The 21,830-nt window shown below is 37.8% G+C and overlaps 1 protein-coding gene across 2 annotated transcripts in view; it reads left to right on the forward strand.

Annotated features, from left to right (window-relative positions):
- The window catches only part of REV3L (REV3 like, DNA directed polymerase zeta catalytic subunit), a 124,028-nt gene that overhangs the window by 92,530 nt on the left and 9,668 nt on the right, over nt 1–21,830 (forward strand). For both annotated transcript variants that reach the window (XM_080388168.1, XM_080388169.1), the window contains 8 exons: nt 7,224–7,339; nt 12,428–12,546; nt 13,182–13,300; nt 14,277–14,418; nt 17,977–18,221; nt 19,251–19,359; nt 20,237–20,443; nt 21,051–21,160. In XM_080388168.1, coding sequence (XP_080244294.1) covers nt 7,224–7,339; nt 12,428–12,546; nt 13,182–13,300; nt 14,277–14,418; nt 17,977–18,221; nt 19,251–19,359; nt 20,237–20,443; nt 21,051–21,160 — 1,167 coding nt within the window. The remainder of the gene's footprint in view (nt 1–7,223; nt 7,340–12,427; nt 12,547–13,181; nt 13,301–14,276; nt 14,419–17,976; nt 18,222–19,250; nt 19,360–20,236; nt 20,444–21,050; nt 21,161–21,830) is intronic.

A 21,830-nucleotide genomic window follows, 5' to 3' on the forward strand; every position in this document is an offset into this window, starting at 1 on the left:
TTTTGGTGCACTGAACAGAGGGTACCTCAGCTGCGGGAGGAATTGTCTTATGCAGTCCAATTGAAGAATTCTTGTTCCCATTTCTAGTAATTTTCTTGGTAGTTGGCCTAATTCTTGTTCTTACTTCAAATATGTGAAATGGTGGAACGTACTCATTTGTTTTAAGTTCCAGCCTTCAACTTCTCTGTTTAGCCCTTTTTTTTTTTTATTATTCTGTCCTGGTTATTGAAAATACTAGGTGGTTGATTCTGTCACTTCTTGTCAACAGATGTAAATTCTGAAAAAGCACAATAGAGAATTCTTGACCACTGTTCACAGCACATAGATGAGTGAAAGGCAATTCCTGGGAAGTTTGTAACTTCCTGCAATAGCCATCAGTCTCTCTTTTTTTCATCACAAATCTGCAAGTGTTTTGTCTTCGAACAAACAACCCAGATTATCTACGCAAATAGTCTTTATAACACGCTGATTGATATTGAGGGACACAGATTCTGAAGCAGAGAGGGATAAACTAGTGAGGTTTTGAAGCTTGCTGGTGTTTTCTTCTTGATCTGCACGACTAGTCTTTTGTCACTGAAGAGTGTTTCCCAGATCTCGCTATTTATAGCAGAGCTAAAGTTACTCTGTTACATACTCATTGAAGATGAGTATTGCTCCAGAAAGTTCACTGAAATTGATGAGCTCAAGTTGGATTCAGTTATACCTTCACTGTGAAGTTGTTCAGTGTGTGCTAATCTGAATGACAACAGTAAGATTAACGTGTGTTTCCACCTAGGCATCTGTAAAGCAAATACCAGGTTGAATGTTCTTCAGTGGAATTGCTAGATGTTGTCTCTGATTAACTCAAGGCAGTTGGCAAATGAAAATAAGTCACCTTGAGGTCTGTAGACCGGAAGATAACATGGTTGTTTCTCAGGAATTGTGATCTGTGATTTCATCTGTGCTGAAAATTAGCAGATTTGTCCAATCTGCACCTTTATTTCTAGGAGATTATTACTGAGAGCGATTCAGCTGTGAAATGGGAGTACTTAAAAGTGTGACTACCAAAATCTATGGAAAAACAGCTAAAAGAAATCACATCATTGTAAAGGGAATTTGAGAATTTTCTTTAATTGTAGAAGGTATTGAAATACTGAGCTGCTTGAGGATTGAGAGGCAGGAAACAGTTTGAAGAGCCATAGAGGTGAGTTTGAAGGAGGCAGGGAAGAACAGCCAGTATGGATCTGCAATAAAGAAAAGCATAATTAAAGTGGTTGTTGGTACCCTGACAACCATCTTAGAGTTTGAGAGGAAGCCTCGCATACATAGGTCCAATTTTCCCTTCTTTGGTAAACAGTCCTCTGGCTATAAACAAAAAAATAGGACTTCAGTTCAAAACGGGTGTAAAGCACCTGAGAAACAACCTCCTTCCCATCCTGTGCAGCCAGTGTGGATGATCTACAAGCACAGAGAACAAAGTTGTATGCTCTTTGGAGTTGTCATAGGGCAATATTTTTTTTCTTTAGATGGAGCCTGTATTGCTGTCCTGAAGGATTCTGTCATGCTGCCTGAACAGACCATCTCTTTATCATGTCAGCTGCAATGACTTGGGAGAAAAATTGGAAGAATCTGTCTGCTTGAAAAAGTAAAACAGAACCACCTCTGTGTCTGAACCTAAAAGCAGAAAAAAGAGTAAACACATTCACATAGCTCCGTAAACCAGTCAGTACAAAATGCAGGAAAGCTGGCTGTTGAAGGAGGAGGTAGAGGGAGGAGGAAGGGAATGCTACAAGAATGTCTGTCTTGGAGATTTAAAAAAAATGGGAAAACTAGAGATGTTCAAGCCTGATGGAGCAGTGGATTCCCATGAAAGAGAAATTAAATGTTTGGGTCTGTCCTACACTTTTAAGGAAAATTGTGCCACTCTTCTGTAAGCGCAGATACTACCAGATAGCAGAAAAGGGCTGGTCCTGCAGACATGAGAGGAGCAAAATTTGGGGAATTTATGTGGGAATGCACAGTCCCCATCTCTGTAACACACAGACGATGTGGAAACAGAATGGGCTTGAAAAAAGGTAGTAGTTTCACTGCTACTTGAAATGTGCCAACCACCCATGGCTCTCTGTCCCTGTGGAAGTAGTTTCTGGTAGAAGTACAAAAACAGAATGTATGGTTATAAGACTTTTCTTGAAGATTTTTGGGATAAAACATTTGTAAATTAATTAGTTGCTAATACTTGATGTTTAAATATTTTGTATAATGTTTTTCTTGTAAAGTATGATGCCAGTCAGTTTCTTTGTGTAGGATACAATGTATTGTATTTGTTCTTCTGTAAATGCTTCAGCAACATTTTCTTTTTAAAATAGAGATGTATTAATCTAACCTTCTTTTCCCAGGCCATTATCATCTTCTGTGGCGTTTTCCTGTAGAAATCCTTCCTTAATGTCCTGTGTCAACTTTATGGATTTTTATTGTCCAAAAGCAAAGTGGAAAAATGTTTTCAAGAGATTTCATTTGTGTATTTGAGTCACCAAGCATTCTGCTGCCATGCACAGTTAATTTTTTTGTCTGTACCATAGGTCTGGCCTAATATTTTCCCCCCCTTTTTCTTTTGATTTTAGCTGGAAGAAAAATAGCAGTCAGGAAAACCAGACACATAATAGAAGGGAAGGCATAACTGGGAGCTTTAGTGTTCATTCACAAAATTACCAAATGAGAAAGAGGAAGAGATGGCATAACAGCACATACAACTTAGCTAGAAAGGAAAATAATTGCATTTCTTTTCTCTGCAGCATGTACGAGTTGAATGCTAATGCTGTCATCTTTAAATCCTGCCAGCATAAATGCTGCTTTTCATCTTTGCAGAGAGACTGGCAACAGCATGCAAAGCAGTATCAGTGCCCACCCTTTTAACAAAAGATCACTATGTTGGCAGGCACACCTCTTATTCCCGTTGTGTTAGTCCTAGCCAGCAGCTTTCAAATATCAGTATTACAACTTCCTAGTTTCTTGCAGGTATAAAAGCTGGTCTCATTACGATTTCTTTTAATAAAACAGCTTAAACTGATGATGAAGACCAACTGGATAGTATACTGTAAAAATTGTGACAAGGGAGGATGAAAAAAATAAAACGCATCCTCCTTAACTCACAACCTGTCGTCTTTGTGGTACCACATGAAAAGAGGAGAGAGAAAGCAAAAGAGAGACAGACTTCAGTTGAGCACACATCAGCTAAACCTTGGGTTTAACTGTTCATTTTCACGTTTGGAATAATGTCATCCTTTAGGTCCAGGCATCTCCTCTAATAGCAAAAAGAATACCACAGAAGTTCTCAAGAAGTGACACACTGGTTCATAGGTACCGCTGGTACATGGCATTGGGCTTCAGGAGGAGGCGTTTATGCTGCATGAATTGAGACCGAGTTGATCAGCAGCAAGGCAATACGCAAGAAACAGCAGCACCTCATGTTAGGTGCAAGAAATCAGATCGGTCTGTTAAACCTTTTGCCTAAGATGGACCTTACGCGTATTGTAGCACAGGAGTTTGGGGTCCCAAGTGTTGCTCATTAGAAAGGAGTTTGAATTGAATTTAATCTTTCTTTGGTGTTTTCCTTCAAAGATAATTCAGAGACACACTTAACCAAAAATTATTTTGATTGTAAAATTAAGGAAATACCTAAGCATCCATAAATTTATTAATACTAATTATAATTCTCTGTACATATATTGTGAATGCCTACAGATCTACATACAAAATACATATATGTGTAACTTACTGCGGTACCTGAGCAACTCAGTTGCTGGTGGTGTGTTTATCATTTTTCATGCTTTCAGAAGGATACCACTTGGATCCAAATTTTAAATACAGGAAGCTGAGACTAAGGGACTATGTTTACAGGGAATTTACAGTAGGGTTTGAATTCACCATTTATTAGGTACTCTACCTTGATTTTCCATGTAGATAGCTTTGTATGAGAGTCATCTGACTGAAACTTAGACAGTTACATTTCGTTGTCAGTGTCTACCCGCATCACCATGTATGTTAAATAGTCAGAACAGGACCTCATTCTACAAGAGTTGGCTAAAATATAAGGAATAGTTCACTCAAAGAGGCCTTTTTCTTCAGTGACAATAAAGAGACCAGCTTAGAAAACTTGAGATGCCAAACTTATTTAAAATGAGGCCCTCCCTTTAATGCATGTGCAGTGTGTAGCTGGGAAGGAAAAGCAAAGTAATGCACTGTAAAGTGATACACTATGACTCAGTAATGTGCCGTTATAGGCAATCCCTAATGGCCTATGCAAGCAAGACTGAGTTCAAAACTACACATTGATTTATTTTTTTTAATCTTTTGAGTGATAAGTTTTCCAATCTACATGTGAATTTACATAAAATTGTGTTGAAATACGTAATACTGAAGTTAGGTACAATTTATTTATGTAAGAAAATGCATGCATGCATCTTAAAACATCATAAACTACAGTGGTTTTATGTCTTGTCCTATAAAACATCTTTCCATCTGAAGGATACCAGGGAAACAGTTCTTGTGATTATATGCAGATGTTTTACAGAGGTAATTTTATTGATTAGCTTAAAAGAGAATAGTAAGATTAACTAATGAATCGATGAAATGTTGCATTCAGTTGCAATACAAATAGAGGTATTTGCAGTAGTAATGTAATAGCCCACTACAATTCGGTTAAGTGAGAAGTGAGGGAGATAATGCACTACTTGGGCAAGGTAAAACCCAAAGCAACTGGCCTTCATCACAGGTAATAGCTGTCTAATGTAGTTATGGCAGCTTGCTACTTCCAAACAGCATGGTGGTTTCTGTTCAGAACAGGCTTAAAAGAGCAAGCAAGTTCCTGGCACAATGAATACTGTTTTATGTACCACGTAAGAAGTTCTTCACAAGTTTCTCATTCATGTTTGCATCTGTCATGGAACCCATCTGCATAACATCTTGCCCTGCGTAAAATCTACAAGTATTTTCCATTTTGAATTATGTGACACCAGTTTGCAAATATGAACATAAATGACTGCTTCCTTTATTTTAAATAATCAGTAGTGTTTTGTATGCTAGGACCAGGGTAGTGTAGCTGCAAGAATTAATGTGAAATATGTTAATTTTTTTAACATTTATTCTATGACTGTATAAAACATTACATAATTGCTTTTTATTTCAAAGCTTAGATGGAGCTATTCATAATTTTAGAACCTCAGTTGGCAATCATTGTATGTTGTGCAGAGCAGCAAGTGGTCATAACTCTTCTTGACACTGATTCTGCTGCTGGTAGGAACTGCAGGCTAGCTTCATTCATTTGTCCATAAACTGTTCCAGGTAACTTTGGGTGTGTACAGCTGGTAGAGTAGGCTTCCAAAATGAGTAAATTTACTGCTTCCATGCCTGATACTCTTTTCCTGTCTCCAAAACCAAAGAATCATTCTTTTTACATTAAGAGTAGATGGCAAAATACCCCCCAAATGCAAAGTCAAAGCGCTGGTTCTTTTACTTTATCTGGAATGCTAGAAATCAAAAACTGGCTTTATAATCTTTGGCTTTACCCAAAAATTTTTGGAAAATCATTCCTTCACAGGTAGAAGTAGGAGGTAAAAGGGATTTTTGCAGCTTCCGCTGGCTGGTACAAAAGCCCAAGTTGTAATAAAGAGATAGCCATGCTTAGTAAGAAGATTCAAATACTTTTCCCTTTATTTTTCACGGAAAGTTCATGTCCATGGCAGAAGTGTGGTGAAGCTCTTTTCTGGATCTATTCTCAGAGTACTTGGTTACTTCAGAGTTGTCATCTGCCCTTGTCTGGGACACGCAAGAAGGAAGAGACTTTCATGATAGTCTGAAGCTTTATTTGTAATGTTTGTGATACAGCTTTAATTCAGGGCAGTGGTATTCCGCTATAATCAGTGGTCAGGGAATGTTGGCATTTTTTGATGCCTTTAAGGATGCAAAAAGTACAGAGACCCTGTTCACAAGCCAAGGTCCCTGCCTACTTCTCCCATAAACTAAGGTCTGCAAGCCTGTATCCAGTTGTGGGGCTGGGCATAGACTGTGGTACAGGACCCTTGACCTGTCATCCAGTCCTCTGCCTCCTGACAGCTGCCCTTTTGTCATTCAGTTGTACTGAATCCTGCCTGCTGGAACTCAAAACCCCTTGACTGAGCTGCATTGAAAGAAGCAGATGTTCTTCCTTGTGAAGCGTCTTTTCTTTTTTTGATATAAAAATAACAGCTATCTGATGTTACTTTGGACAGTATCTTTCTGTCCAGCCTGGGAGAATCATCATTAGGCTCTTCAGCAAGTGACCAGATCATGACTTCTGGTTTTGATAGTGCCTACTCAAAAGGTAGGTGATACAGGCTCCTTCCGAGCCAACTCCTACCAGTGCTTTGACTTTGAAGCCACCTTGTGTGTCCTTCTGTCCAGTCAACTCTTCTCTGAGCCTAAATGGAAGATAGGCAGTGCCTATGTCAGAAGACAATTCTGACTTCTTTTTTTTTTTTTTTTTTTTTCCCTGTCATACCTGAGCCAGTCAGATTTTCCACCTGGCATGAAATAACAGCGTAAAATGAATTTGTCTTGTGTATCTTACAGAAAGAAGGTTATCTTAAAGGAAGATGTATGTAAATAGAACAAGTAAATACGGTTGATTTTCTCCATGTTTCAATTTTGACAGCTCTCACTCAACTGTGAATTATAACTTTCCCAGTAAAGAGTCAGCATTTATGACCAGAAGTGTCCTCTGATTATTATAAGCTACACTGTGGTATGCATGACACATTGTTATTTGCAAAACATTCTGGTAGCCTAGTAGCAAATTCTATTTCATAAAGGAAAATAGTACAACAAAGTTTGAGGACATAACTGTATTTTTATTACCCGTCTTGTGCTGGTAGCTAGGTTTCAGTTTATGCTCAGTATAGCCTGATTCCATCGATAAAACCTGATTAGACCTAGATTTTGTTCTTTATTTATGAAGATTGAAATAATAAAAGTATGTTAAAAAAAATCCCAATGAAGATACTCCTAAATTTATTTTCAGTTGAATGATATTGAAGATCCTAAAAGATTGTGTGTTTTAAAGTCCAGATGCTGCTTTCATAGAAACCGATTGTGGCTGCTACTTTTTTAAACTCAACATGATTAGAATGAAATCCTGTTTATACTCTATTCATGGAAAATATTTTCTTAAAAAATACGAAGCTCATTTTCCTTTTTTCCCCCCTCTATAGATATGACCCAGACATTTTGTTAGGCTATGAAGTCCAGATGCATTCCTGGGGTTATCTCTTACAGAGAGCTGCTGCACTAAAAGTTGATTTATGCCAGATGATTTCTCGTGTGCCAGGTAAGTTATTGTATTGGGGTTTCAGTTCAGTTTCAATAGAAACAAGTAGAAATTTATGAATAAATTAAAAAAATAAATGTGGAGTATTTCCTCAGATGGACCTTTTTTTGTTGTTGCTGTTTTGTTGTTGTAGGTATAATCACAGTAAAAAAAATAATCTGAAATACCAATGAGATTCTGGTTTTCAGTGTTTTCTGAATTTTTTAATTCTTTGTGTATTCCACTTCTGGGTGTGTCCTGTATCCATGAACGTAGATTCATTTTCAGTAGTAACGTGTTAAGTTTTCAGTTCTTGGAGGTGCTTCTGCTTCCAAACTTTCTCTTCCTTCTCCTTTGTTTCTGTCATATGCGTATGGTATTCAGGTTACCTACAATAATCGTTATTTGAGTTTCTCTGGCTAGGATACATGGTCATAAAGATGCTCCTGAACAGCACGTGTCCTGGTCAGCAACTCTGTAATAAAATCCTTACTCTCAATAGCTATTCTTGTACTGTGGGCAAATTTTACTAGCCCAGGTGCTGAAGCTTTCCTCCAACATTCAGAAGATCATCTGTTTGAGGGTTTTTTTTCTTGAAAACTTGAGGAAAAGTTACCCAGGAGAGTGGTAAGCCTAGTGTCTACACTTAGCCAATCAATAGAAGCTGTTGTTCTGAAGAATGCTGTGAACAGCTAGACAAATGTGGTGCACCTGAGAGCAGTCAAGATGACTTTGTAAAATTAAAAACTGGTTCAAAAATTTGTTATAGTTCTTTGCAGTCATCAAGATGATGTGGATGAGGGAGATAGGATCCTAAAAGTCAAAACAATTGAAAAAGCTGCTTTTGTCAGGGCTTTTGCCAAAGATCTGTACAGAAACTAAATAGCTGTGAAATAAGAAGTGCTTTCTTGTGATTGTCCTATTAAAAACTTGATCCTACTACTGAGTAATGGTTGAAAAAGCAAATGAAACGTTAGGAATTATGGAGCAAGGAAAATATAAAACAATGAATGTCAATGTTAAAATCTGTAGCGTGCTTGTACCTCAAATACTGTGATTCTAGCCTCTTCCATAATCTTTCCCTCATCAAAATGGATATAGGAGAACTGGTAAAGGTGAGAAGGGTAATGCAGATGTGTCTAGTAGTCTAGTAACTTAGGACCAGAAAAGACAAAACTGGGTGAGAAAGGTGAAAGCCTATGAAATCTTGAGGGATGTAAAGGGAGATTATGGACTGGTTGTTCACAGTCTTTTCCAACGCAAGAACCAGAAAACACCAAATGAAGCTAGCAAGGCCGCAGCTATAGAGTAAGAGTTGAATGTTCATCCCTGGGTTGTTAACTGTTGAGTTCCTTGCCACGAAATATTACAAATGCTTGAAGTGTATGTTGCTTAAAGAGGAGATTAAATTATTGGAAGAAAAATCCATTGGGAACTATTACATATGTGAAAACAATGTTTGGCCCAGGAAAGCTGCAAAAGGTTAAAAGCTGGGAGAGTTCTAGAGAGATTATCAATACCTGCTTCCCCTGTTCTTGAAGTCTCTGCTTCTGGGTACTTGATAGAACATGATACTGGGCTAGTTGCATCTTTGGGCTTACGCAGCGTAGCAAGAGCATTTTTTATGTTGGCATACTGTGTGCCTGGCCGGGAGAACATGATGTTTTAGAAGAGCTACGTTCACACACTCCTTCCTTGAGGTTTGAATATTTATGTACTCTTTTGATGCCTTCAGAATCTTTTGATGCTTTTATTACCTGTGACCTGTTTAGAAAAGGTCTGAGTCTGAGACCTCCCAGGGACAAGAAAACATAGGTACAAATTGCATCTTCAGTTGAAAGTTGTTGGCAACTGGACCTTGGTGAATTTTTTTAATACTTAATACATGAAAACAGGAACATATAGCAGTTTAAATATGGGTTGGCCATCAAAGGTCACAAGTTTCCTTCTTCAGCACAAAGGTCTAAAATTTGTTCTTTACAAACTGATTGTGTGAACCTTGTTATGAAATTCTCCTGATGGCTCAAATTGAGATGATGTAATGGTTGCAATATTAATGCCTCTGGATACAGTCTTCAGAGGTATTGAAGGACTTTGGACCCCTTACGCTTCAAGATTTGCACCGTCTTTGGTAAGAGGAATGATCAGTGTTGCAGTCAACGTTTTCTTAAACCTCCAAAGATCACAGAGATTACTGCTGTACTGTAGAAGTATGGCTGAACAACCGCTTCAGTTTGGGACAGTTAACTAATGTGTCTCTGCTTTTGTTCTGAAGGGATGAGTCACAGGTCTTGTCTTGCAGAACAGCTATGCCTGCACTGTAGTTGATGCAGAATCAAAAGTTACATTAGCAAAGCTCTTGATAGTACTCATCTTCATGACATAAGCTGTTGTTCAAGTTACTGGAATTGGCGTGCACATGAAGAGTTCCTCAAGAAAGACAGGTTACTTCTCTGGGAACAGCATGGTTCTTAATGATGATGTCCCTGAATATTTCACAGTTGGACTTTCTTCCCTACATCTATGAAGTCCCACAGAGCATGAGCTCAGTTCTAGTGAATGAAACCAGGGTTGTAGCCCTGAACATCTTTCTACGTAAAGTTTCAGTGGGCATGCAGGACGTAGGTATGATCTCCACAGCACTGGTATTCATAGTATGGATGTTCTTGTGCCAGGCGGCAGATGCACACCCAGAAATGGTATACATAACACTTAAAATGTTTCTAAGAACTAGTGTTATTGTAAGGTAAGTAATTATTCTTTTTTGAGTGAACTGCAGGAGAAAGATAAGGAAATGTTCACACTGATGAGCTCCTCCCAAAAATGTCATGCCATAAGTGTGGGCTTGCATGCATGACCATAAACGTACAGGTGTTGTGTTCTCTGTTGCTTTGTGGCCTCCTTGTCCATGGTTTTGACCCCATCTATGTTCCTCTTGCTTTTCCAACCCCTATGCTTCATATTTCCCTCCCTTCTTCACATGCTGTATTTTCAGAACAGGAAGTGCTCCTTCAAGCAGTATGCTCCTCTTTCCTCCTATTGAAATAAAGATGGAAGGTACTTTTCCTTCCCTTTCCTGTGATTTCAACTTAACAAAAAGAAAGCTGGACTTCTCTCTGGTTTTGCTTTATTGGCTGAGTCTGGTGCTGCCTCTGCCATTTACAAGTGAACTATTCATAAGTCATTAGGACACACCACAAGAGAAGTGAGTACTGTGCCTGTGCGTAGTGGCATTTTTTGTGTGTGCACTGTGGCCTCCTGTTTCCTCCTTTGCATCACAGCTCAAAGTTAGGGGCTGGGTAACAGAGAATGAGAGGAGACTTTTTATTTCATCTCATGCACTTGAAAGATAGGAAGAGTGTCCAGTCCTGCTTCTTAACAACTTTGCTTCCAAAGAGGCTCACGTGGTTCTGGTGATCTATTCCCCATACCAGCTGTAGAGCACTACAGGGTTTTTGTAATTTTGCAATGCTCATCACATGCAGAGTCTTGTTCATCCGGGCAGTGGGTCTCCTTTGTGATCACAGTATACTTTGTTGCCTGTTTCTACCAGCAAAACAGGAAGCAAACTCAAGAAATGTAGGGTATCTCCTAAAGAACTCGGAAGAGAACTAGAGTGACACTGCAGAAAGTAAAACTAACTGATAATTTCTGCTTCCAACAAAAGAAAAAAAATTGAGGGGGGAAAAATTTAAGTTCCTTACTTTCACAGGAGATCCAGCATGTGGAAAAGAAGAAAAGCAGGATTAAAAAAATGCTGCTGCTTGTGGGTTTTTTTCCATCCAAACATGAAAAGAGAAATTGCTGTTTTCTCTCCTTAAAAATCTGAAACAATAAGGAGGTTAGAAAGGTGATACGCATTTTGATACTGTGTATGAAAGGTCTGCTAAATTTTGTCAAGGCTCTGTGATTTATTGATAGGGTCAGTAAATGCAAAATAGGTTTTCTTAATCATATTTTGATATACAGATTTGAAAGATCAACATACAAAGTTAATCTGTAGTATGTTCTTTCACAACAGTCAGAATTTCAGGCAATTTGTACTTCTGTCTTCAAGGGTAAATGTGCTTCACGGCTCTTTGAAGAACAAGTTGCTCAGTTCTGATCATTATTGCAAAATATTGTGTATCCACACTTCTGTACACTCTGTCCAAAAGTTTCTGCTTTTTATTAGTAGGGTACTGTGCAGGGGTATCTGGTAAGTGAGTAGTGGCAGAGTATACACCCGACAGTTGAAAAATGGGTAGGGATTTAGAATTGTGGGGAAATTGCCTCAAAGTGCTTTCTCTTCTGTTAAACTAATAAGAAGGAACAAGACAGAGGATCAAATAATACAGTGTGTTTTCATACTGAATTTTATCTGTGTTGTACATTTTAAAAAACATCTATGTAAACTCAGGAAAGAATACCAAAACTGTAGCCTTAGGATGACTGAAAAAAAAGAGTTTCAAGAAATGTACCAGAAAGACCATCTTCTCTTGTGTTGTAGTATTTCAAAGCATGAAAAAAAACCCAAGGATGGCAAAAGAGGGTGTCTTTCCTGTGCTGTAGTCACCACTGTCTTACAGGAAGATTCAGAGTGCCTCTGCATTTGTTCCTTCCTATTTCCTTCTCTCTCCGTTTGTGCTATCCAGAACTCGTGTCTGCTGGCTCCCACTGCGGTGGGTTTGCTTTTACTGTATGAAAGGCACTGAATTTTCTGTCCCATGACTTGGTTCCAACTGTGTAAGATCATTGCCAATAAAGCCTTGAGTTATAAACCCTTCAGGGCAGAAATCGCCTTTTTTTATGTTGTGCACATGCAGCTAACTCCGTTAACATTCAGCATTGCTTAACCGATATATTCGCTACAGAGAATATATTGCCATGGACACCATTTCAATGAAACCAAAGTTAAGAGTTATCTTCAGAGGGATGCGCAAGAAAAACCTGGGGGAGTTTTATTTAGAGATTGTGTGGAAGGCCAGTAAATAAATAACCTTGTGCAATCAGTAACAGTCTTTATGAATTCTTATTTTTCTAGAGAGCTCAAATTGGAAGAGGGATAGCTTGATTTAGTCTTGACTGTCCTATAACTTGTCTGAATATATTCTTTTTTAATGTCTTTAGATGAAAAGAAAGAGAACAGATTTGCGACTGAGCTGGATGAATATGGATCGGATACAATGAGTGAAATAAATATTGTTGGGCGAATTATCTTAAATATTTGGAGAATGATGAGAAATGAGGTAAAATTTGTAAAAGGTTAATTGGACTTACTGGGATTTTTAACTTACTGTAGACTTCGTTGAAAATTTTGTTTAACTTCTGTAACTTTTTGCTTTATTCGTGTACACTTCTTCAAATAGAGCAGTCTGCCACTTTGAGAATGGATTTTGCATATCACTAAAATGTAAAATACTGAAGCCGTTATCTTTCAGTAATGTTTCTTAATGATATTCCTTTTCACTTCCTTGTGCATTTTGAGAACAACTTCCCTATTTTAGCAATTAGTCTAGTATGGTGCTTTTAGTAAATTAAATAACTTGAACTTTTTTTAAGCTGTTGGGCTTACTCATTGTTTTGCTGTTTATGACCTTACATTTAATACTCAAATGGCTCAGTCTTTACAAAGCTTGTTCTAGCCAAATTCAGATCAGATCTTTGTGATCTACTTAATACCACATATTCTTTTGAATTGGCGAGGGATATTGTTTCCTGACTTGTAAATAGTTAGGGACTTCTAAGTATGAATGTTTACGTTTGTAACAAAGAATACTAAGAAAAAAATAATAAATTTAGTTGTTATGATTTTTAAAAAGTAGTTATTTCTTTGACTATGAAGAACATCGTGCATGTTAACACATGCTTTGCGTTTTTCTAGGTGAATCTAATGAATTACACTTTCGAAAACGTGGGCTTTCATGTTCTTCATCACCGTTTTCCTTTATTTACTTTCCGAGTTCTGTCTGATTGGTTTGATAATAAGACAGATGTCTACAGGTAATAATCTATTAATCCATTTGGTTTGTTATTTTTAAGGTCGCATTCTTAACATTGAATAGGTATAAGCTAAAGTCAGCATAGGAAGAAATAATCAGTTTAGCTCGGGTCCTAGAGCAGTCTGTGTGCAGCAACATGAGCTTATTTACTCAGTTGTTCTGCTGTGTTCTGTTGTGTAGTTAATTCAGTATTTCATCTTTGTGTATTTTTCTCTTTAAAATACACAAAAAGCAGTTTTTCAGTTACAGTTTCAACCTATCTGAATAGGTACGCTATTTTGAAGTTCTGTAAGGTCTTTATTTTGTGCATACTATTCATCAGGACTTCTGTGAACTGTCAGATTTCTGACTTCGCAGTTCACGTCAACCAAGCTAGCCTTAAAAATAGCACAGAGCAGTTTGCAAGGTGTAAAGACAGAAACTATAGCTGCTTAAAAATACCTTTAAATGACACACAGCACACTGGCCTTTACTGCCTTGGAGTGATGTGGTATTGTGTGATACGAACAATTCATAAAACTTGAGTATTGATGTGAACGTCTTTCATGATATACATATAATTTCTGTACAAGTTAAGTACTTTTCAACTAGGTGGAAACTTGGTTTAGTGCTGAAGTTACAGATTTCTGTCCAACTGAGATAGTTATTCTTAATATAGAAGGATATCTCCACAAAAGTCCACTTGGTTAAAAAACCCACCTCAACAGATGAGGAGAAACTGACGTTTCTGTTTCATCCTTTAGGGGCAGTGAGGGAAACAGGGTATAGCATGTTACTGAGATATACCTTAACAGTAGTATCTTCAGCATATGTAAGTGTATGCTTGTGTGTGCCACATTTTTGAAAGAGCCATACAAAAATGTCCCAGGGGAGATTTTGTTTGCTGGTTTGTAACAAGCTGTCATAAAAACACGTTTTTCTTAGTAGAAAGAGCAACACTCTCCTCATTGTTTATAACGAGTTGTTCACTTTCACAGATGGAAAATGGTTGATCATTATGTTAGCCGGGTCCGTGGGAATCTCCAGTTATTAGACAAACTGGATTTGATTGACAGAACAAGTGAAATGGCAAGACTTTTTGGCATTCAGTTCTTACATGTGTTAACAAGAGGCTCCCAGGTAAGATTCAGTTTTCCTTACGCTTCACAAAAGCAGAATAGTCTTTACAAAGCGCTTTAGTTCTTTGGTATCTTTTCAGTTAGTGTATGTATTTTCGTTAGGTCACAGTAGACTGTTTTGCGTAACATAAAATTGAAACATAGAGGAATGCAATTCAAAAGCAGTAATAATGGATTGAATGCTTAGTCTCAGAGATTAAAAATAGCTGTTAAAAATAGTGCCTGAAATCAGAACAGCGAGACTCTTCTACCAACTTTGGGAACACTAAGTTCTCCCTCTGAGCTGGTATTTTTCACACTTACATGAGTCTGAAAATGAATGCTTTTTAAAACACTAAGAAATACAATTGAGCATGGTTTAGAGAGATGAGATGGTTTTCTTCCAGGGCAGACAAAGCTGCATCAAATATGTTCTAAGTAACGTTTCCTGTGAAGCAGGCCTCTGGGTGAGATCTGATGATAAGACAAGAAAGGCTCTGGCTGTATTAAATGCATGTGTCATGCAAGATGTGTGTGGTTCTGTTAGTTTGATACTAGCATCAGAGGGAAGGGGAGCAGGACAGAGTGAGTTTTATACAACTCTTTCTTTGAGACCACAGCAATCTCCAGTAATACCAAAGGATTTCCTTGCCTAGGTTCTGAGTGATGAGACTAACTAGACTGTTTTCATGGCTTCACATGAGCCCTGAACACCAACTGAAATAAGAGATGACAACTCTCACTCACATGTGTCTGGTCTTTTGTTGTCATCTTGCCTACCGTAATTCTTGCCTACCATTTTTTTGCTTTCTCTTTTAATAGACATATAGCTGAGCTGACCAGGTTTGATTATTTTGCCAGTATCTGTGGACAAAAAGACAAAAACTAATGTCCTAAGCAGACCAGTCTTAAGCCAGCCAGAAACAGGAGCGTCTGAAGCTGCAGTTCCTTAACAGTTCAACCCCATTAAAAATGTTGCCACCTGTTTTCCCTTGACTGCAGTTACCTGTGTCATCTCTTGACCTAGTGCAGGTTCTTGTTGATCTTGCTGGTACTGTCCCAGTATTTTTTTTTTTTTTTTTGGGGGTGGGGGTGGGGTGATGCCAGCAGCCAGAACTATGGTGGTGGTTGATAGGCATTTGCCATTTTAGCTCCCTGATCTGGTTTACCGCCTTACCAGAAAAGTACCAGTGTTGGGACAAGGGAAGAGAAACGCACAGTTAGGGACAGGGAGGTGGGACCTGGCATACTGCCAGTGTAGATATGCTTAAACTGTCATGATTGCAGCTTGCAAAGACTGTTCCACCTGTCATTTTCTCAGGTGGCTGTGAGTGGGAGCAAGCAACAGAAACATGGTGCATTTTCTGTCCTGACTGTTCTCTTTCCTTCTGTGCACGTGTGTTTTGTTTCCATTGAAACTTTCTAGGTCACAAAAATGGCAGTTGCAACAATCCCAGTCACCTCAAATAATGTTTTTTTCCCTTGGAAGTAGTTCCTTTTCTCCTTAGCTGAAGAAGATGTTAAAATGGAATAGTACTAAGAACAGATTGCAAACATTTTAAGGTTTTTTTTTCCATATTTTTGTATCTCTTTAAGTTTTACAAGCCCTTTTCTAAAGGTGATTTTTTCAATTTTATTTTATTAAGCTATCTTGAATATTTCATAGTAGACTAAACAGATGTAACAGGAGATAGTCTTATGCATATGGATTATTAGTTAGATGATTGGAGAACTCACTGAAAACTAGGGGGGGGACGGGGCGGGGGGGAACAAAACAAAAACCCTAGCTTTTGCCAGTTCCAGTCCCTGACCACCTCATCACACATCTGACTTCATTACTGGACACAAATCAGTGCAAGGCAGCAACTTATACTGCTGCAAAACTATACTTTCAAACTCCAACTTGTTTGCAAGTGTCGTGGTTTAACCCCAGCCAGCAACTAAGCACCACACAGCTGCTTGCTCACTCCCTGCTCATCCAGAGGGATGCGGAGGAGAATTATAAAAGAATGTAAAACTCGAGGGTTGAGATAAGAACAGTTTACTAGGTAAAGCAAAAGCCGTGCATGCAAGCAAAACAAAACAAGGAATTCATTCACCGCTTCCCATGGGCAGGCAGGTGCTCAGCCATCCCCAGGAAAGCCGGGCTCCATCACACGTAACAGTTACTCAGGAAGACAAACGCCATAATGCCAGATGTCCCACACTTCCTCCTTCTTCCCCCAGTTTATATACTCAGCATGACATCATATGATATGGAATATCCCTTTGGCTAGTTCGGGTCAGCTGTCCTGGCTGTGTCCCCTCCCAATTCCCCATGCCGCTCCAGCCCTCTCGCTGGCAGGGCCCAAGAAAACAAAAAGTCCTGAACTTAGTATATACGTTACCCAGCAACAACTGAAAACGTCAGTGTCCTATCAAGGTTGTTCTTGTGTCAGAGCCAAAACACAGCGCTGTACTAGCTACAGCTACTAAGAAGAAAACTAACTCTATCCCAGGTGAAACCAGGACAGCAGGGTGGCAGGGTCTTGTTAAAGCTGTTGGTTCTCTTAAGTTCATTTATAACATCAGTTAAAGAAATTGTACCTAATCCATTCAGTACAGTGACTGAATATGCAGTGCAGCAAGCTTTTGAATCATGATTTAGTTCCTTATAAATCACAGCATTTTAGAATTATATGGGAATGTTCATTGATATTTTGGGATTTTCAGTCCTTTGCCACCCATGTATGTAATTTTCAGGTATTTTGGTTTTTATTGTGAATGGACACGGTGAATACGTGGCCACTACTGCTTTTAAACTCTTACTAAAGCATTGAATAATACATAAATAGGGCTGTTTTTTTTCTCATGCTGCTATCTCCATGTATGACATCTTCTGATGTCTTGTACAAGGTGAAAGTTCTTAAACTTGTTATTTTACACTTTCTGTACTACTTGTGGCATCATCAGGGAGAAAGCATGATACTCAGTGCAAAGCAGCAGACTTCTGAAATGGGCTGATTTAGATTCTTCCTTTGGTTCTCTTGCTGCCAAGCATATTCTAGTTACTTCTCATGGTCAAAGTCTTGGAGGCATAATTATTAACTTACACAACTCGCATGTGATTTCTTTGTTTTCCCAAATGTTGAAATAAAATTTCTGTGCAGATTCCTATGGAAAATGGTCATCAACTGCACATAATACTATTCTCTTCAACGTTCTGTAAGTCTTAACAAAAATACAGTTTAGCAAATGCTTGTTCACTGATTATATCATGGCTGTCCATATGTATTGTTGCAGCCTGTTGTATATTTATTTTTTGAACCTGAGCTGGATGTTTCTTTTTTCCATAGATAAAAATCAGAAGTACTTGATTTTCAGTTATTAGAGCTAAGTGATGGGGAAACACATGGAAAAGTTCCACTATATGTGATATAAAATATACAATAAAAGTAAGAGTGTGGCAGTTTATTTTGGAAAACTAATTGTCCATACTTTAAATTCAGGAAATGCAAGTGTGTATTTACACAGTTTTAATACACCCATGCTTATTCTTTATTTTCTAAATTATAATTATTATATCCAAATTGTTTTGCAGTATCGTGTGGAGTCTATGATGCTGCGTATTGCAAAGCCAATGAATTATATTCCTGTGACACCCAGTGTCCAGCAGCGAGCTCAAATGAAAGCCCTACAGTGTGTTCCCTTAATAATGGAGCCAGAATCTCGCTTCTACAGCAATGCTGTCCTCGTATTAGATTTCCAGTCGTTATATCCTTCCATTGTGATAGCATACAACTACTGTTTTTCAACCTGCCTGGGACATGTTGAAAACTTAGGAAAGTAAGTTGTTATTCTTCTCTCACAAACTTTGATTCCATAGAGACTTTACCATCTTTTCCCAGGTACTGAGAACCCTTGGTTGTCATTGGAAACAAGTGGGCATGTATGAATAGCACCATTTTCTGTTACACAATAGAGATGATAAAGATCTACCCTGTGGGTGGGTGCATGTGTATACACACACAGGCACACATATTCACATATCAATATGTAATTTAAATTAAATACAGAATTAGACTCCATTGTGTAAAAAATAAACAAACAACCAAAAAAAACCACAACTCTGTATGTGCATGTGTGTACACCTATTTTATTATTGTGGTGATGCTAGTTTTAATACTGCTTCAGAATAAGTTAAAATGTTACATAAATCCACTACCTATTTTCAAAACTGGACTAGTATTATTCTGCTGTATGTTAATTATTGTTGTTCTCTTTTAACAGTCTTAGTTCACTCTGGTCTTAACTAATCAAAATAAGAAGATACAGTGATACTCTTTGTAGCATCTCTTACTGATTTTAACTGTAATTCTGTTAATCGGGGGAAAAAAATCTCATTGCTCATTGTTGTTACCTCTATATCACAATATTTGGAAGAATGGGAAGATGTATGTGATGATTGCTAGGTGTCACCATCAGGTTTTCAAGTTTCTGATTTGAAATTCTGAATTTGTAGGAAGAAAATACATGCAGTGTTTTCCTTTGCAAACATGCATGGTTTCCATAGGGGATTACAGTATGAGTACCTGCCTCCACTAACTCAGCATTTGGAAATATGCATTAACACAGAACAGATTTGATAAATTACACATGTGTTGGAATTCGGCTGTTTATTACTACTTTATGGCTAAAGCCTTTTGCACGTAGCTGAGAAATTTAAAAACGGTAGTATGTTTGTTTAGACCTGAGATTATAATTGTGATTCTATCCTTGCTGGCATTCCCAGCGTTTTAATGTGAGTTGATGCTTTTGCTTGATGCTGCTGTAAATGAATGAATTGTCTTCATATTTAATTTTTCTCTTTATTAGATATGATGCATTCAAATTTGGCTGTACATCTCTCAGAGTACCTCCTGACTTACTTTACCAGATTAGGCATGATATCACAGTGTCACCCAGTGGAGTAGCTTTTGTCAAGGTAATGATATTAGTGCTCTGTGACAGGTATTTTCACTTCCTGTTGGCTGACTAGCTTAAGATCAAATTGATAATTGTAGTTTATATTTTGCTGCAGTAAGAGCAGACAGAAGGGGGGGAGGTTCGGTTCTCATTTCCCAATGTTTTTTTGATATTTGTCAGTGCTGTGCTTCTGGCAGTTCAGGTAATAAAATGTTATCTTCATGCTTTCATTGATACTGAAGGCTTATTTCATCTATAATTAAACTGTATTTTACTAGTGCGGTTTGGGGATCAAACAGTAATTATCTGTGTGTAACACTTTGTTCTTCTCCTGCCTGTATAGCAGAATGCTTTCCTAGAAAAAGAGTCATCATTCGGGAGATGAAACTCCCTAACTTGCTTTCTGTTGTTCTCATTTTATGTTACATGTACTGCTGGCTGATTTGTAATGAATTAATAAATATGGCCTGGAGCTCTTACAAACAATTAGCCGCTCGCCAGCATATGTATACGTAATGTAAAACAAAAAATGTAAGTGAGGAATATTTGCAGAGTTTTTTAAAAATAGTATTCCTTTAGTATTTAACATTTTGAGAATTATCAGTTAAATACTGAAGTCCCAGTTTAGTTAATAAGGTTATCTAAACATTGCGTTCGCAGGGCTGATGAAAGCAAAGAACAAAAAGCTATTTACCCTGCCCTTAAGAGCTTTGCCTGTATCCTAGGTTGCTTGTAATATTTGTGAGATGAGCCAAACCGCTGGTGCCTAGGGCATCTTGCGAATTAATTTGTCTTCTTAACAGTGATTATCTAATAGTTCTGGGTTTTGCTTTTACTCCTAACTGTTTAGGTTGGGCTTTTTAACATAATTTTTTTCTTTATTCCCTTTATGACAGCCTTCAGTAAGAAAGGGTGTGCTGCCAAGAATGCTAGAAGAAATCTTGAAGACTAGGATAATGGTGAAACAGTCCATGAAGGCTTATAAGCATGACAGAGCTATAACTCGAATGCTGGAAGCTCGTCAGTTGGGTCTTAAATATATAGCTAATTTTACATTTGGTTATACTGCTGCTAATTTTTCTGGAAGAATGCCATGCACTGAGGTAAGGGTTGCAGATAAAAACACAGAAGAACTGTGGAAAAGACAAAACAGTGTAGTCGGATAACACAGTATTATTGTTTGAAACATATTTAATCTAAATACCTTCATAAAAGCTGGTTTTATTTGCAGTACTGAAAATCAGCAACTTGGGATTTATTTGTGATTCGTTTTAATAAAAAATAGAAGTGTTGTTTTTCTTCTTCCCATCAACGGGCATTTGGAGTTGGCATGTCTGTAGAGCTCTCTCCAAAGGTAGATCGGATCACAGTTCTGATAGTGGAAATAAAATAAAACATTGTAGCTGTTTCATAGTTTTCATAAAAGGATTTGTCAGATTTGTAAAACTAGAGAAAATGAGCCTAAGCAATCTTGTCTTGCTCCTTACACTTTTAATATGCCTAGAGAAGTTCAAACTCCTTTATTTTAATTCTTTGTAATTTTTGATCACTCTTCCTTTAATTCTTGCTGTTGGGGGGTAACACAAGCAACTCAGTATAGAAATTTTCATAAACAATGCTTGATAAGCAAGGTTAGACCATGTTTATCAAGAGCTGGTATTGGGTTTCACAGTAGAATACAGGTTTTCAGTTTATCTTTTAACTTTGCAGGTTGGGGATAGCATTGTCCACAAAGCCAGAGAAACATTGGAGCGTGCTATAAAACTGGTGAACGATACAAAAAAATGGGGTGCTCACGTTGTGTATGGTGACACTGACAGGTAAGGCTTCTTACTGTCCTTTTTAAAATCTTTGTAGTTCTTTATAGATACATTTTTCTTTTGTCTCAACAGGGGTAATTTATGATACTGAAAAGAGTATCTGGACCCTCTTAGAGTATGTGGACTCTTAGAAAGCACTTTGAGGGTTTCCTTTCTTTTGAAAACTATGTGGAAAAGAAAGAGGGGGGAAAGACTATATTTTTTCAGCTGTGAATTAATATAAATCTTATTTATCGAATGAATATTTTTGTGCCTGTTTATGATGCCATTTTTATTTTTGAAAATAGAGTACTTATCAATGTGCAATGCCTACTATATTGTACTTAGAGGAAAGCACTATTTTAAGCTTCAGAAGTGGATACAATTCAGAGGCAGCCACCAGAGCATTAAAAAGATACGATTAGGCTGCCTGAAATACATCATATAAATATCTCCTCTTTCTCGGTCACTCTTTCATCTAAATAATAGCCATATAGAGACGCATCTAGGCATATGCGTCTCTAGTGCAAGACTCAGATAATTTCTCAGCCATGGGAAACAAAGCTTGTCTGGCTATCCTTCCTTAACTTGTGAATCCAGGGACTGATTTCAGCCAGTTTTGATGAAAGACTTTAAAATTCAAAGATATTAAATTCACAGTAACTTCCAAAATAAAAAACTGTCGGAGAAA

Source organism: Falco punctatus (genome assembly GCF_963210335.1).
Source record: "Falco punctatus genome assembly, chromosome: 5".
Taxonomy (NCBI): domain Eukaryota; kingdom Metazoa; phylum Chordata; class Aves; order Falconiformes; family Falconidae; genus Falco; species Falco punctatus.